The sequence below is a fragment of the Ictidomys tridecemlineatus genome, chromosome 4, assembly GCF_052094955.1.
Source record: "Ictidomys tridecemlineatus isolate mIctTri1 chromosome 4, mIctTri1.hap1, whole genome shotgun sequence".
Taxonomy (NCBI): domain Eukaryota; kingdom Metazoa; phylum Chordata; class Mammalia; order Rodentia; family Sciuridae; genus Ictidomys; species Ictidomys tridecemlineatus.
In genome coordinates this window covers 174379823-174397931 of record NC_135480.1, presented here as the reverse complement: position 1 = coordinate 174397931, position 18109 = coordinate 174379823, and the positions used below count along the sequence as shown (strand labels likewise).

General features: G+C 42.6%; 1 protein-coding gene across 7 annotated transcripts in view; it reads right to left on the bottom strand.

The window, feature by feature from the left end:
* Nucleotides 1-18109, bottom strand: part of Rusc2 (RUN and SH3 domain containing 2) — a 59412-nt gene that overhangs the window by 9026 nt on the left and 32277 nt on the right. For 5 of the 7 annotated variants that reach the window (XM_078047801.1, XM_021726965.3, XM_013359060.4 and 2 more), the window contains one exon: nucleotides 3940-6036. The exons of 1 other annotated variant lie outside the window; for it this stretch is intronic. In XM_078047801.1, the coding sequence (XP_077903927.1) occupies nucleotides 3940-5968 (2029 nt within the window). In that variant the 5' untranslated portion in view covers nucleotides 5969-6036. Of the gene's footprint in view, nucleotides 1-3939; nucleotides 6037-13397; nucleotides 13726-18109 lie in introns of those variants that run through there. One more of the 7 variants, XM_005326243.4, reaches the window with a different exon arrangement.

Sequence of the window (18109 nt, the reverse complement as noted above, 5' to 3'; positions counted from 1 at the left end):
ATCAAATGTTCTCAGGTGAGTAGGTGCCTGCACATGGCATAAATCAGGCTGCTCTTTCCTAGGACTTCCATACTTACCATCCTTAACTCTGTTCTCCCTACCCATCCCCATTTCCTTCTTTCCTTTCTTTTTCTCTCCCTCCCCACTTCCTTCCCTTTTTTTTTTTTGGCACTGGGAATTGAACCAAGAGACTGTCACATGCTAAACAAGTGCTCTACAAATAACTATGCTCCCAGTCCTTGAAAAAAATTGAGAAAAAAATTTTGAAACAGGGTCTAAATTTCTCAGGGCAGCCTGCAATTTGTGATCCTCTTGCCTCATACTGGCAAGTAGCTGGATTACAAACCTGCCCTTCCATGCCCAACTCCATCCCCATTTTTAAGCACACTGTTATCTCCATTGGGAACATCATCCTTCTTTCTATTTAATCACATTTCAAGGCTGAGCTGATGCTGACTATCAGATTAGGTCCTCTCAACCACAGCTTTATTGCACCAACTACACAGAGTATGTCTGAATTAACTATTTATTCCTACTCTTTAAAAAGCCTCCTTATAATGCCCCAGGGTGTGAATTGGGGCAGGAGAATCAGATAAGGAGGCCCACTCTGGGGAATGTGTCTCATTTCTCTCAGGGAATATAGAGAGCAGGTTTTATCACTTTTCTATGTGATAGTCCTTAAGAAAATTAGAGACAGAGGCTATATTCACTTGAGTTTGTTGTTCTCTGGGTGAACAGCCCAAGTCTTCAAGTTTCTTCTTAAAATGTAGTGCCCAGAACTCCATGGAATACCAGTAAGCACTCATTGGGTCAGAAGTGTGGGGGAAATCAGCTCTTCCCACTGGAATCTATGAATAAATGTATGATTTTAACTTTGAAAAAAATTACATATATATTTTGTAGTTGTAGATGGACTGAATGCTTTTATTTTATTTATTTTTGCTAAGGATCAAACCCAGTGCCTCACACACGCTAGGTGATTCTCAGCACCACATAAAAACAAATAAACACACAAAAAAAGGTATTGTGTCCATCTACAACTAAAAAAATAAATATTTATAAATAAATAAATAAATAATAAAGGTATGGTGTCCAACTACAATTGTGTGTATCAAGTCAGGATAAAAGCCCTGTGGTAGGTTACTAGAGATTTTAAAAAAAAATTTATATTTTAGTTGTAGGTGGACACAATACCTTTATTTTATATTTATGTGGTGCTGAGGATCGAATCCAGTGCCTCACACATGCTAGGTGAGCGCTCTTCCTGAGACACGACCTCAGCCCACTTACTGGAGACTTATAGAAGAGAACCATAACTCACTGATAGAAACAAATTTTGAATGCCTCTCTTTTCTGACCAGACTTTTCATGCTCATGGAATGCCAGCCACAGCATCTCACTAGATACACCCCAGACATTGTAGTCTTAAGAAAAAGTGGGTTCCAAATTGCTCTCTCTGGCCAATCCCTGAACCTGCCTCTTCCCTACAGACCTCCTTGTCAACTCTGCCCCAGGGCAGCTGTTTATGTATGTTTGGGTGTGTGCAGTCTTCTGATGGGCTAAGATCCCCAAGAGCACAGGTGACTTTTTTGAAAACACTCTTCTTTTTTTTGTAGTGCTGGGGATCAAACCCAGGGCCTCACGCATGCTAGGCAGCTGCTCTACCACTGAGCCACACTCCCAGCCCAATACTTTTAACCCCTTTCCTTTGAGAAGCCAAAAGACCCAACCTAAGGCTGCAGTGCGGCTGTGGGAGAACTTGTTCCCTTTGTATTCCCCCCTCTCCTTCCAAGCTCTCTGAGATCTGGCTTCTGCCCTCAGTACTCCTACAGTTGCTCTCAAGATCTGTCCCCATTATCATGCGGTGATTTTTCTTTTTCACTCTCTTATAGGTTTTCTTCTATTTTCTGGCAAAGTCATCTTAAGTCAGCCCTGCCCTTCCAGCACTAGGGATTGAACCCAGGGTCCTCTACCACTGAATAGACCTCTAGAACTTTTTATTTAATTTTTAAAATTTTGTTATATTACTAAGTTCTTGAGGGTCTGGCTACATTGCTGAGACTGGCTTCAAACTTGCAATCCTCCTGCCTCTGACTCCTGAATCACTGGGTTTATAGGTATGCACCACCATACACCTGGCTTCACCTCAATCTTTTTTTTTTTTTTTTTTTTTGTGGTGCTGGGGAATTGAACCCAGGGCCTTGTACATGCGAGGCAAGCACTCTACCAACTGAGTTAATCCCCAGCCCAATATCAATCTCTTTTGAAGGTTGCTCTATTCACCCTTAAATCATAGTGTCCCCAGACCTTTATCCTCATTGGCTTTGTAACTCCACATATTCTTCCTGGATGCTCTTATTTACTCACATAGCTTCAACTATTTTTATTCCACAAACTTTCCAATCTATATGGTGGTCTCTCCTGATTTCCATAGAGACACCCTTTCAGTCCATTGCCCATCCAAACCACCAGTGAACTTTAAAATTAGACTTGGATCTAAGCAAACAACAACAAACATTAAGAGCAGTAACAAAGCTACTTCCCTGATTAAAATCCTTTAGTGCTTCCATTCCCATCCTACAATGGCTATACTGAATTACTACTGTACTTGCAATTCCTGGGACACATCAAGCTATTCTGTGCCTTTGTAGTTTTGTACAGACTATTCCATGAGCCCAGAACATTCTTAAAAGTCTCCACAAAACCTAATGCTCATCATTTTTCTAGATTGGGCTCAAATGTAAACTGTGCTAGCCATCCTCCCCTGACATTCCATTCTGATTTAGATAATCCTTTCTCTGACCAGCAGCATATACTGCCATCTTTGCATTTGAATGATCTGTTTCCTTCCTTAGTTGGATTTCCTTGAGGGCAGATTGTCCTTCTCATTATTTTTGTCACCAGCACCACCTTAACACAAAGGCTTATATAAAATAATAATACTTAAAATACAATAAAATGAATAGGGAAAAGGCTGGCCTAGGGAAGCTAGGTCACAGGTTCTTTCTCTTTTTTAATTTTTACTTTTAGAAACAGGGTCTCACTATATTGCCTAACTCTTGGGCTCAAGCAACTTTCCTGCATAAATGTACCAAGTGGCTGGGACTACAGGTGCGTGCCCTGGTCCCTAGCTTAAGTTTCAAGTTCTTAGGGTAGCTCTAATAATTGATAAAGAATGGACTCCACTGCTATCCAGTGCGGTTTTCCTGTTGGACACAGCCTTTGGTTGTCTCTTAAGCACTGCAAATTCCTAAATATCCAAAATTGAACAACTCCTTTGTCCTTTTTTTTCAATAATTCTACTTCTGTTTCTGGGCTGGGGTGTGGCTTAGTGGTAGAGTGCTCACCTAGCATGCATGAGGCACTGGGTTTGATCCTCAGCACCAAATAAATGTAAAATAAAGATATTGTGTCCACCTAAAACTTAAGAAAAAATATATTTTTTTAAAAATCTACTTCTGTTTCTAATCCCTATTCAGGGTACCATCATCTTTCCAGTCATCTGGGTTGAGAAACACAATCTTATGAATATTTTGTTTCCTAATACATCAGTATCTAAGTCCTGTAGATTCCATCTCTTCAGTGTGTGTGTGTGTGTTTTTTTTTTAACTTTTTTATTCGAATTTGTTATAAAGGCCTTTTCTTTTTCTTTTTTGGTGGTGCTGGGGATTGAACCCAGGGCTTGTGCATGCAAGGCAAGCACTCTACAAACTGAGCTATATCCCAGCCCTCCAGTGTATTTTTTAAGCCTCTCTCTTCTTCCCTCTGCTCCCCACCCCTGCTGCCCCCTCCAGGGCAGAAGGACATTGCCCAGAACTGGAAAGATAATAGATCTAGCCAGAGGAATCCGTCATGGTATGGATGGGGTGGTTGTTGGGGACCTATCACAAAGGAGGTCATGCATATATCTTGGTATTCTTCAGCCTCTGAGTTCCTTACCGTCAGCTCTAACTCTTGCATCCCTCTGGGTATGGCTGTTGGCAGGGCTTCCAGGGAGAGCAGACCCTGGATCCATCAGTGGGGCCAGGGGAACCTGCCCAGTAGCTCTGAGGCCAGCTGGTGGAGTCTCACTGGACTGGGGGCCCTGACAGACCTGAGTGGACCAGGGCTCTGGGCCAAGTAGGTCTAGGCCTGGCCCCAAGGGCATGGGTGGAAGGCTATGGCTACAGCGAGAGCCCTCATCCAGTGGGTCCACCTTATCTTGCTGGGCTTCTTGGATGGGTGAGAACTCCTGGGAGGAGTCCCCAACGCTCACCCGAAGTGGTGGGGACCCAGAGCTTGCAGTTTTCTTCCGGCCCTTGGCTAGCTCAGCAAAGGAGGTGACCCTCTTGGGTGGGGAGCTGGACCCAGCCAGGGCTGCAGATCCCTCACTCAAACGTACTGGGCAACTCAACATGCGTTCCAGTGAGCCCAGGCGGACAGGAGGGCTGCGCTCAAGACTGCGGTCGTAGCTTCGAGAGCGCTGACGTCCAGTGCTGAGGTTGGGGGGTGAAGTATTGGTGTACACTTGCCCCTCGAGCACAGTGGGGCCCATGGCAGCTACTGCTTCTGTGGAGGAGCCCACTGTCTCTTGTTCCTCTGGCTGAGCTTCTGGCTTCTGGAAGAGGTAATACTCAGAAGGCTGGCTGGGGCCTGGGTCTGGGCCAGGGCCTGGTGGGGGACTTATCTTGGTGTGTTCCTCAGAGCAGCTAGTAATAGAAGAGCCAGCTGGGCTTGGGGATGATTGGGAGGACAGGTCACAGGTGACGAGTTTATAGTAATTTTGTGTGGCCACAACAAGACGGGCCTGGCTCTGGAAGCAGGCTGTGAGGTCAGCCACCGCTGGGCAGGGCTCACAGTGTGGGCGGTAGGAGTTACAGTTGGCATCAAGCTCAGGAGATGAGGTGTGAGGACAACCACAGCCCACTTCCCTTCCTCCACTTTCAGGGTGGTGGGACTCACAAGACATCTTAGACTCAGCTGGGGAGGGATGCAGGTCCAGGTAGAAGGCGCCAGGGTCTGAGTGGCTGCAAAAGGAAGAGTCGCTGCAGGACTGTGGGGCTGAGTTGAGATTGGCACGGGAGTTGCCATGCATCTTATTGTAGAGGGCGCTGAAGGTGACCAGCACACCATCTGAACTGTTGCAGGAGGAGTCACTGACATAGCCCATGGACTGGTCAGCTGCCTCAGACTGACTGGATGTGCTACTGCAGCGGCAGTGCTGAGCTCCTGAGCCAGAGCGTCCAGGGTTCCTTGGGGATTCATCTGAACTAAGTTTCCATTCCTGGTCAAAGGAAAAGCCAGAGGTGTCACTGGCTCCCTCTCCACTGCCACTTCCACCATGTCCCCCACACTCATCCAGCTCCATGGTCTCTGTTTCGAGCTCTGGCCGGCAGCAGTGGCTAGTGCTGCACTGCTGAGTACCCAAGGTGGTCACTGGCTCCTGTTCTTGTCCCTCCACCACTCCAGCCCGACTGCGTGTTGTTCCCCATGGCCTGCCCCCTCCAGGGCCAGAGGGTGGTAATTGGAAAGAAGATAGATGGAAGGTGGGCTGGCTGGTGCTGTGCAGGTGGAAGGACTGCTGGGTGGCACTGTCACCAATGCTGTCATCATACAGGTCCCCAAGTCCCGGCTCACTCACACCCTCCTGCAGCAAGAAGGGATTGTGTCGTTTGGGGACCCCAGAGCCTCTTCCATCCCGTCCTCTACTTTTGGTGCTATCTGCTGACCGTGTAGATGCCCCTGGAGTAGACTGCAGGTTGTTGTATAGAAGGGAGTCAGCTTGTCCCAAGTCTTGGTCAGGCTGGGTGATGCCCAGCTCGGGTGGGCAGAAAGGATTAGGTCTTGTGCTTCCACTATTTCCACTTGCCCCTCCACAGCACTGCCTGTCTGGAACTTGACAGTGCACTAGGGGAATATGGTGCACGATGAGGGTCTCTCCAGTCAGCTTTGGGGGACTATCCATTCTGGAAAGTTCGAACAAGGGCATCAACAGCACCAGACACTGCCCCTGGAGCCCAGTGGGGCAGAACACATTTCATCAGGAGAGCTTGGCACCTGGAGAGAGAGGGAAAGAAAGGGAACCTAATGTCACCTCCCTGGAAGTCAGGGACAGCCCTTCCCAACAGTATTTTCAGTGGAGAAGAGTCCAGGAGGAAAAAAGGCTCTGGGTCAAGATGAAGCCTTGATAGCACAGCCTGATAAGGCAGGTGGGGACCCCATCATACTTTCTGCATTGCACAGATCCAGGTCCTAGGGTCCCTCTTCATTTTAAGGTCACCATGCATCCAATTGTGACAAAAGACCACATATAAAGATCTGGGGATCTCAGGGACAGCTCTTTCCCCTTCTCTTGCAAGGACCTCGTTCTGAACAGTAAACAATGACTAATTCTGCATAGTGACATAATTAAGGGAAAACCATTTAGGATGTCTGAAAAGGTCCAAGACACAGAGGGGATACAGATATGCCTCTCACAGAGCTCAGCATTCAAGTTTATGGACAGGTGGAGAAATCAAGACCAATACATTATATAGTCATAGCTATAAATTTGTAAGAAATGAATATATTTATTTTGTAGACTGAGTATTGAACCCATTGGCATTCCACCACTAAGCTATACCCAGAGCCCTTTCACAGGCTGCCCTTATATATAAGGAAGTCAGCTTGAGATTCAACTCCCTCAGCTTCCTGAATAGCTGGGATTATAGGCATGTGCCACCATGCCCAGCAAGAAATGTATTTTTAAATATACTATATTATTTGACCAAGTGGCTGTCACCTCTGACCCACTTCTCCTCCTAAGAATCCCAGAATACTTGTCCTTCTCCTTTCTAATGACTATGAATTCTAATATTCACACTATTATACTGGAGCTTCTTGAGTGTAAGCTGAAGTGGACATTAGGGCGACTGCAAGTATGGTTGATGGCCTCTTCCCTCCTCTCCCCTCCTCCATGGGGGTGGGGACTATTTTTATCTCTTTTGTTTCACTCTATCATACCATTACACAAGGCTTGGCACACATGATGGGCCTAATATATTTATGATATTTGTCTAAGGGTACAGACCTCCTGAACCATCCAAATTCTGCTAAGTTTGAGCCCAGAACTTTCACTACTAGAATTCCCTAGAAAGTCTTTCTTTCCAAGTTCACCTCTGATACCTTGAAGTTCTCTCTTGTTCAAGGTTGCCTGGCTCCAAGGACACAGAGCCCATTCTGAGATTCTCTGGTCTCTTGGCTGTACCATGGCAGAGTGGCTTCCTCTAGTTCCAGTCTCTGTACCTCCAAGTGCAGGTCCCCACAGTCTTCTCTTCACTTAGACTCCTCATATATCATTTTCCCTGATCCATTCATTTCTTTTCTTTCCCTTTTTATTCGATCATTTTCTTTTTATTTACTCTGAGTCTAAATCCTCCACTATCTTTCTTTTATTCATCATTTAACTGAACCCCTGATATGGATTTCTGAAGATTTCTAACTCATTTTGACGCAGGGCCACAGCTCTTCATGAAAAGTACAGGAAAGAGCAAGTAAGTTACACATGCTCAGGGACATGAACAAGTCATACTTGTTAAAGAAAAAATGCAAATGGCTAATAAATATATGTGTGAGGGAAAATTGTAATAAAATATAATTATTTATGTTAAATTAAATCATATTAAAACTAAGAAGCAAGTATTTAGATTCTTCTTCCTCCCTTTTCTGAGAGGAAGTCTTCTCTGTTGGACTCTAAACCCTTGTGTGTTGACTTGGGTAATGAGGTAGAGATAAAGGAAGGCAGAAACCAGAGAAGCTAAACTGAGTTACAAGATTATGAGTTACAAAAGAAGATATACAGTAAATATTTGTTATTTTGAATTAGGCGATAGTTTCTTAGGACACCAAAAGCAAAAGTGATAAAAAGAAAAAAAACAGATAAAGTGGATTGCACAAAAATTAAACATCTTTGCGCTTCAAAGGATACCACCAAGAAAGTGAAAAGCCAATTCATTATATGGGAGAAAATATTTGGGAATTATGTATCTGATAAGATATATATCTTTGAAAGGCAAGCACTCTACTAACTGAACTATATCCCCAGCCCGAAAAGATATATCTTATATATCTTATCAAAATATATAAAGGACTTTTACAACTCAACAGATAACACAGAGAATGTAGCTCACTGGTAAAGCACTTGCCTAACATATTCAAGGCTCTGGGTTTGATCCCTAGTGCCACAATCAATCAATCAACAAAGATACACAATTTAAAAATGAGCAAAGAATCTAAACAGATACTTCTTCAAAGAAGACATAAAAGTAACTAAAGGCACACAGTATTAGTCAATAGAGAAATAAAAACCACAATGTAGTGCCACTTCACTTCCACTGGGATAGCTAAAATACAAAATAAAATAACAAGTGTTGATGGCGTGAAGAAACCAGAACCCTCAAACATTGCTGAGGGCACTGTAAAATGATGCAGCCACTTTGGAAAAATGACCCAGCAGTCCTTCAAAATATTAAAAACAGAGTTACAAGATCCAATAATTCTACTTCCAAACTTGTATACAAACATTCAAAGCAGCATTATTCAAGTGGAAACAATCCAAATATCCAAAAACTGATAGATATCCAAATGTGATATGTACATGCAAGGAAATATTATTTGGTGATAAAAGGAACAAAGTCTTGATACAAGCTACAATATAAATGAATCTTAAAAATATTACACTAAGTGGGGTGTGGTGGAGCACACCTGTAATCCCAGTTACTTGGGAGGCTGAGGCAGGAGGATCACAAATACAAGGACAGTCTCAGCAATTTAGGGAGACCCTGCCTCAAAATAAAAAATAACTAAGGGTGTAGCTCAGCGGTAAAGCACCCCTTGGTTCAATCCTCAGCACAAAATTAAATTTAAAAAATGAAATAAAATAATGCACTATTTAGCTGGGCATGGTGGCACACACCTATAGTCCCAGCTACTTGAGAGGATGAGGCAGGAAAATCACTTGAGCCCAGGAGTTCAAGACCAGTTTAGGCAACACAGTGAGGCCCTGTTTGAAATAAATAATAACAATGATATTGTGTTAATATGATTACTGACTCGGAAAGATGTTTACAAAATGTTTTTAAAATTTTTAGTTATAGATAGACATAATTCCTTCATTTTATTTATTTATTTGGGTACCTCAGGGGCACTTGACCACTGAGCCACACCCCCATCTCTATTTTCTATTTTATTTAGAGACAGGGTCTTACTGAGTTGCTTAGCACCCTGTTTTGCTGAGGCTGGCTCTGAACTCACAATCCTTCTGCCTCAGCCTCCACAGCTCCTGGGATTACAGGTGTGCACCACTGTGTCCAGCTTATTTATTTATTTTTTGTGGTGGTGAGGATCCAACCTTATACATGCTAGGCAAGTGCTCTACCACTGAGCTATAACCCCAGCCCCACAAAATATTTTTAAGTTTGTGTATGTGGTACTGGAGACTGAACCCAGGGGCTCTCCACCACTAGATCAGCCTTACTTTTATCTATCTGACTATTTATTTATTTATTTATTTATTTATTTATTTATTTATTTATGAGACAGGGTCTCACTATAAGTTGCCCAGGCTAACCCTGAACTTATGATACTTCTGCAACTTCCCAAGTAGTGGGATTACAGACATATGTCATTGTCATCATGCCATCATGTCTGGCAAGTGTTCACATCTATATTATATGAAAAGAGCAGATTACAAACAGCATGTATAGTATGGCACATTAAAAAAAATATGTGTATATGCAAGGAAGAAAATCTAAAACATATGCAAAAAAATGTTAATAGCTCCTATCTCTATTGAATGATTCTGAATTATTTTAAATTCTTTTTGATTCATCTGTATATTCTAATAAGTACCCATTATGAACACAATTTAAGGATTATTATTATTTTTTTTTTTAAAAGGGAGATTTTTCCCTACATATAGTGCTAGATTTTCCCTAAGGTCCAGGCCATAATTCCAAGGCCCAGACTAAAAGGAGTGTGGAGAAATTTCTTATACACATACATAATTTTAAGAGCACCTATGAGTTATAGCCACAAATGATTTTTAATGGGTACTTCCCCCTTTTAAAAGTAACATTTTCAAGAACTATTCACAAGTATACAAGAGTTTATGATTCTTTCCCTAGAACAATCACCACCAGCACATGCATGTATTCATATGGCAAAACACTGATGCACAGATACATTCTAGAACACTGGTCCTCTAAACCAGGGATAAGAACAAATATATATGGAAGGTAGCATAGGAGCCCTTGGCTGGAGGGCACTGACTGTTTTGTTTTGTTTCTGTCTCCCAGTTTAGAATGCAGGTCAGAGGTTAGAGACTAACACAATCAACTCTGTCCCTAGAACTTATTACAGTGTTTGAAATCTGGTAGGTACTTGATTATCTGAGGACTATTTTACTCATTTTTCAAAAATTGAGTTGTCTTTTCTTTATTGAGTTGTAGGAATTTTCAAATTTATTTTGGATACATGTCTTCTGCAGATACATGTCTTGTGAATATTTCTTCTCAGTCTATGGCTTGTTTGTGTGTCTGAGTCCTTCCCCACCCTTATTTCTCTTTTCAATCTCAGCTTCCACAGCCCGAGGACCCTTGTTTTGCATCTGTGGTGGAAAACTGTTTATTTTCTTTCTTTTTAGATATAGATGGACATGATACCTTTCTTTTATTTATTTTTATGTGGTGCTGAGAATCGAACCCAGTGCCTCACACGTGCTAGGCAAGCACTCTACCACTGAGCTACAAACCCAGCCGCTGTTTGTTTTCTTAATGGCATTTTTTTTAATTGTTAGAAGTTTTTAATTCTTATAAAGCTCAATTTTTCAGTTTTTTTCTTTTAGGGTTAAAACTTTTTGTATCCTAAGATATCTTTATCTAACCCAAGATCATAAAGAATTTTTTTTTTTTTGCTTTTATTCTAAGAGCTATATAGTTTTGGCTTTTACTTTAGGTTATATGGAATCTTACTTTAAGTATCAAGCCCCTTTACTCATGATTTCATTTATTTTATAATTGTGTATCTCAGAGAAGATCTTAACTCCTTCCCAATCTCCATATAACCAGGGCAATGCTTGCCAACACTTCCTCCATAGACAATTCAATTTGATCAACTATGGAGAAATTCTGCAGGTATCTCATGAAATCTTGTATTAATGCCTCACCTCACCCCCTTCACATTTTTTACAAAGCACTTTTTATATATCATATCTCACTGAACCTCATACCAACTTACCAAAGTAGGCAGGGCCATCTTAATATTTAAAAATAAGGAAAGTGATACCCAGAAAAATGAAATTTCTTACTTAAGATTACTTAAGAGAATAAATAACGAAATTAAGATAGGATCAGGAATCCCAACTTTTGAAAAATTTTCTTGTTCAGTTAAGAATATAATGAGAGAATGTTGTATATTTGACTTGATTTCAAATACCACAGAAAACATTTACTGAGAGCACATCTAAGATTCCTAGGACTGACTTGTCCTATGTCAAAACAAGGTTTAATACTGTGGCCCATAACTCTGACAAAGGCAGCAAGAAAACAGAGGTGGAAAAGCTCATTCCAGACTTCTTTTCTAGCGTGATTAATGGAGAGACTTGGAAGATGAAGCTGGAGAAGGAATAGAAAATCTAGAATAAAAAGAAAGTTGAAGGAAGCTCTCTCAGATGAGCCCTCTAGCTATGGCTATTGGTTAGCTAGTAGAGGGGTGGGCTCAGCCAGCATGAGGTGGTGTAGTCTGCCTCTCCAGATCCAGGGAAAGCTTTCAGTAAGAGCCCTTTTACTGACTCTGGTCCCAAATGGGTCTCTTGGTCTATCAAAACAATGCTATTTATTAGTGACCATTTACACAATAGGCATCCACTATGACACTTTCAAGTAGACATAATAATTCCCATTTTACAGAAGAGAAAATTGAAGCTTAGTAGTTTCCACACAATTATAGTTGAGATGGGATTCAAACCCAAGTTTGTCTAATTCTCAACTATTTCCATCATAATTGCCTCCCAAAGGAGGGTAAAAAAAAAGATCTGGGCCACACCCTCTTCCTAAAGTCTAAGTGACTACCTTGTTCCCAGAGCAGCTACTTTCCACCTCCTGGGCAGGCCTACACTTTAACTTCCCTGGTTAGAGCCCATACCTACTCACCTCTATTCTCTGAGCCCATAGTCTCTTTCCTATTACTGCTCCCACGCTCTTCTACTCTGTAGAGTCCTCAATCCTGTCCTTCCCGCTCCAGTTCCCAGTCCTTGTCTCCCTGCCCCATTCATGGTCCCACAATCCCCCTTTCCCCTGCTCTATTGTTCATTCCTAAATACTTTCTGGGAACTAAACACTCCCACGAGTTTCCAGTGTATACCTCAAACACATATTTGCACACCAGGGAATGCTTGTCTCCTATTACCATGTTTTTGAATTCTCAATCAAGGTGGTTAATGGAAACAGAAATTTAAGGGACTCTTTACCTGCTCAGCAACAGGAAAACCTCAGAAGAAAAGTTTCCCTGTCTTTGGTCATCAATATCCTACTGCTAGTCACATTCCCTCACATACTGCTATAACCCATTCCCTCTTTCTTGGTCTCCTGAAGGAAGGGAGTGTGTGTGTGGGGTAATGTACTGTCACTATTCTCTAACAACCTGACCTTGACTTGAGGACCTGTGGTGAGCCTTTTTCCTGAATGAGTTTTCTCTAGGGCAGGGATAAAGGGAAGAGAGAAGGATGGTGGACTGGAGAATGTTAACTTAGCTTATGCTTTGGTCTCTTTCTGCTAGGAAGAAGCTAAGTCTGTCTGTATAAGAAGGCTGATTATAAGAATCATTACAATAACTGCTCTCCCCCCACACCCCCTCTCCCTACTATGGGGTTTTGGTCAACATTCTTTCTTAATTTGGGCTGAGTGGCTCCCACAGTGCCAGAAGATAAAGTGACAGTGCATGCGTCTATGTGCACACATATATACATGAGTGTGAAGCAAAAGGCTGCCCAGCCCCTCTTGAAAGCTTTGTGGATCCCAGTATAGTCTCCATCATAAACTTACAGTAGCTTTAGGGGTCTCCTCCCATTAAACCTTTGTTTCTAGACCTAACACCCCTAATCCTGATTATATTGGCTACAGCAGCTTCATTACAAATGCCCAGAAAGGAAGCATAGGATCTTATGCTTCTTGACAAAATGGCATAATAGCATTAGCCCAAGCCTCTGCACTTCCCCATTCCTGCATGGTAGCCAAATGCATGCACGGATGAGCTTATCTGGAACTTGCTAATACTCACTCGCTTTCACAGACAAAGCCAACCCTCAGAAGCCAGGGCCCAAATGTTGATCAGAGATTCTTAGGCTCTGCCGCTCCCCTCCCCCCAGTACCGCTGAGCCATACCTCTGTAAAGAGCCTTGAGCTGGACCAAGAGGCTCCTGTCCTTTTGCACTCTCACCGAGGTCTACCTGGACAGCTCCAGCTGAGGCATTGTTCACAGGATCACAGAGGGGTGGGGTGGGGTGGAGGAGAGCTGGGATGATTTCCTAAGATCTGATTTCTGCTAATACAATGGCATCCTAGCTAATGCAGGGAGGCTGCGCAATCCCAGCCCGTCTCCTTGCTGCTGTCGCGGCTGCTGGTACTGGTGCTGCGGGTGACGTTGCTGCTAAGGGAAGGGGGGAGGGAAAGGAGCAGGCATGCCCACAGTACAGCCACTCAGCCTCCCTCCCCATCAGTCCCTCTGGGCCTGTTAGCCTAGGGAACGGGAGGGTGGAGAGAGAAGTCAGTTGCAGAGGGTAGGCGGTGCCGGAAGATGGAAGATCTCAATACAGCAAAGGAAAAATAAGGAGAGCTGGCCTGGGCCTAACTCCTCTGCAATTCTTAGGAGTGTCAGGGAAATAGCCTGGGCAGAGCCTGGGAGCTTCCTTCCTTTGGCCCTGCTTTCAGACCTTAGTCAGAAACCTCTCCCCCACCCCTGCTTTTTGTCCACTTTGAATGGCTCCTTGTTTTCCAGCTTATTCCTCTCACTAGGATTCCAGACTAGCCTTAGGGTGGAGCAGTCAGTCTGGGAGGGGATTCCTGATGTCCTGAAGGGAGGCTGCAGGGACCATTCTATCAGAAGGAACTCAGTTCTTGTGGATGCCTGACCAATCTTAGCACCAGGCTTCCTCGGGGCTCCTCAGGCAAATGGATGGGGTCTATTTAAAAGGACTGGGCTATAAGAAGGCTTCTGCACAGAGTGATTGTGGGCCTTAGGACCAATGTGGCTGCAGGTCCCCCTCCTAATACACAGTTCGATTCAGTTCCCTAGATCTTCAGGTCTACCAGCTGAAGCAGAACTGGGCTTCTCACATACATCAGTTTTTTGTCAGTCCTGAATTGGGTCAAAGTGGGTTTCTATGGAGGAAGAATCCTTCAGCCAGACTGAGAGGGCAGGAAGCCCATCTTCCCTGGGGAAAGGAAGGCTGAGGAAAGGGAATGGTCTCTCTCAGGCCAGAGAAAAATTTCAGTTGTCTATAGAACTCCTGAGTTCTCCGCCCTTTTCCTGTCCAAGTTCTGGGCTAGTTCTGTGGGAATAGGAGTAGAGAAACCACAGCAAGAGCCACTTGTACAGTAAGTGGCAGCACTTTGTCCATTTCATGCCACTGCTCCCTGCTGCTATCCTTGAATATAGAGATGCTCTCAAAGTGGGCTGGGTCCCCAAGCAGTATCCCTGACTATAGAGTGCCTCCCAAGGTTCCCTACAGTTATCCCTTGGTATCTGTGAGTGTGTGGGGACTAGTTTCAGTTCCTCTGTGGATATGAAAGTCTGAAAATGCTCAAATCCTTATATAAAATGGGATAGTATTTGCATCTAACTTAGGCTTACTCTCCTGTATACTTAAAGACATTTCTAGATTACATATAATACCAAATACAACATAAATGCTATATAAATAATTAGTATACTGCATTATTCAGGTAATGACAAGGAAAAAAGTCTGTACAAATCTTTCTTTTTTCCTACCAAACAATGTTCAGTGCAGACACAATTTTTCCCTCCGGAATACTGTGATCCATAGTTGGCTGAATCTGCAAATACAGAACCTACAGATCCAGAGAGCAGATACACTGTCTGGACTCCACAGTGAAGCCTTTGGATTTCAGGTCCTCAATAAAAAAGCCTTCAGAGAAACCACAGTCCAAGACCATAGCAGCTACCTCTCAGGATCCAGAAGAAATGTAGTTTTCTTTCTCTTTCTTTTTTTTTTTTTTTTTTAAATATTTTTATTAGTTGTTGATGAATTTCTAAATTTTATATATTTATTGGTATGTGGTGCTGAGAATCAAACCCAGTGCCTCACACATGGTAGGCAAATGCTCTACCACTGAGCCACAACCCCAGCCCTTTCTCTTTCTTATTTCTTCTATTTCTCCATGAAGCCTATATCCTCTGACACCAGGGTGACTAAGATGAATTATAGAAAAGAATGAAAGTGGATAAAAAGACCACTTTGGCTTGTTTGAGGGGCCATGGTCCCCGATCCTAGAAAGCAAGAAACAATGAGGAAGGGAAGAAGGGAGAGAAGCTCCTGTTCATAAAACTAACCAACTATTAGCAGTCCCCTCAGGGAGGCTGAAAGGAGCAGAGATTTTGGTCACCATATTCATCTCTCCCTGAACTGGTATAGACCACTAAGAGGACTGGATAAATAGCTGTAGGCTTGCAAAGTAGGTATTCCTGACCAAGTGCCTGGAGTTCTAGCTGCTTATTGTGAGAATTCTCAGCCCATAGTCTTTGACCCTGAAATTTCTGTGAGGCTAAACCAACCACTCTAATGTGCCTGGGAAAGGGTTCCAGTCACCTATGGAAGGCGGCATACTTTCAGTGCTTGATTTAATTTTACCACATCACAGACCACATTGAAACCTATTTCCCAACTAAAAGAACCCCAGTTCTTATTTGTTTATTTATTTTTATTTTGAGATAAAGTCTCACTAAGTTGCCAAGGCTGACCTCAAACTTGCCATCCTCCTGCCTTGGCCTCCCTATTAGCTAGGATTATGGTCATGTGCCACCATGCCCAGCTAGGATTGTCAATTTTTTAATTGGTTCAGGAGTATCACTAAAAACAAGAGTATCAAAATAACTCTCCAAAAAGCCAACAATCTATATGGCTTTTGATGAAAGATCAAATTATTTTATAACCAGAAACAAAATACAAATATACTATAAACTTCAACAGCCTCTTAGTTTTCCCACCTGCAATTTACCTTCCAGTACTCCCAGATTCATTTTCCTAAAGCACTATCTTTCTTCAACATATCACTTCTCCTGTCCCTTGTAATGGTTTGTCATTCTCAGAAGTTGAAGCTCCTGATTTTGGCTTCCAGGGTCCTTCACCTTGGCTGTCTATTCTCCTCCACCCAACCTTACTTTGAATAGCTTCAAACCTGTTTCATAAGCCCATCTCCTCTTTACTGCCTCTGTTCATTCAGATTTACACTTGGCCACCTTCAGAATTATCTTAAAATCTACAAAACTCTAAGCAACTCCTCCATCAAGTCTTCACCAATCACCTCAGAGCCAGAAATAATCACTCTCTTTTCTGAACCAGTGATTTTCAGGTTGACTTCAAAGACAAGAAAGCAAAATTCCCATCAAAACTGTGGCATCAAGCTGGATGCGGTGGCATACACCTGTGATTCCAGCTTAGGCAGGAGGATTGCAAATTCAAAGCCAGCTTCAGCAACCTAGTGAGGCCCTAAGCAACTTAGGGAGATCCTGTCTCAAAATAAAAAGGGCTAGGGATGTGGCTCAGTGGTTAAGTGCTCCTGGGTTCAATCCCTGGTACCAAAAACCAACACACACACACACACACACACACACACACACACACACACACACCAAAAAAAAAAAAAAAAGCAACACCCAAAACCAAACAAACAAAAAAACCATACCCAAGGGCACTCGAGAACTCTACCATTAAGCTACAACCCCCGTTCTTATTTATTTATTTATTTTGAGATAAATAAAGTCTTGCTAAGTTGCCAAGGCTGACCTCAAACTTGCCATTCTCCTGCCTTGGCCTCCCTACTAACTAGGATTACAGACATGTCATGTGCCACCATATCCAGTTAGGACTGCCAATTTTTTAATTGTTCAGAAGTATCACTAAAAACAATATCAAAATAACTCTGCAAAAAACCAACCAAACAAAAAAAAACTATCAACTGTCATCACCATTTCATAAGAGAAAGCATACTGCTATTATTTTTCTAATTACACTGTGTTATAGATGCAAACATTAACAGAAACTAACAAATTATCTTTTTTTTTGGTACCAGGGATTGATCTCAGTGGTGCCCGACCACTGAGCCAAATCCCCAGCCCTATTTTGTATTTTATTTAGAGACAGGGTCTCACTGAGTTGCTTAGCACCTCACTTTTGCTGAGGTTGGCTTTGAACTCACCATTCTCCTGCCTTAGCCTCCAGAGCTGCTGGAATTATGTGACTGTGTAGTTCCCCTGAGTTCAATCCCTGGTACCAAAAAAAAAAAAAAAAAAAAAAAAAAAAAGGCAGCTTAGGCCAGGTGCATGGCACATGCCTGTAATGCCAGTGACTCCAAAAGAAATAGGTTCACAGGAGCATTATTCATAATATTTTTAAAAATGGGAACAAAAACCAACATACTCAACAGATGAAAGGATATCCACATAATGGAAAATTATTCAGCATAAAAAGGAATGAAGTACTGATGCATGCCACAACACAGATGAACCATGAAAACAAACATAAAACAATCACTTTTTTAAAAATTCCATATATATATAAAATGTCTGGGCCAATTATATGTATAGAGATAAAAAAGCAGCAGCAGCCTTTTAAGGGGTGTTGCTTGGCTCCATAGAGGCAGAAATCTATGAGAGCCCTGTAACTGGGGGAATCTCAGGTGAACCAGAAAGCAGAGGCTATCACTGGCATGTCAACTCAGACAATCCTCTCTTTCTTTTGCCCTTTCAACAACAAAATTCTTAAAAGAATGGCCTGTTAACTCTATTTTCTCCTTCACCATTTCTTTCTTTTCTTTTTTGGTGCCACGAATTGAACCCAGGGGTACTTAACCAATTG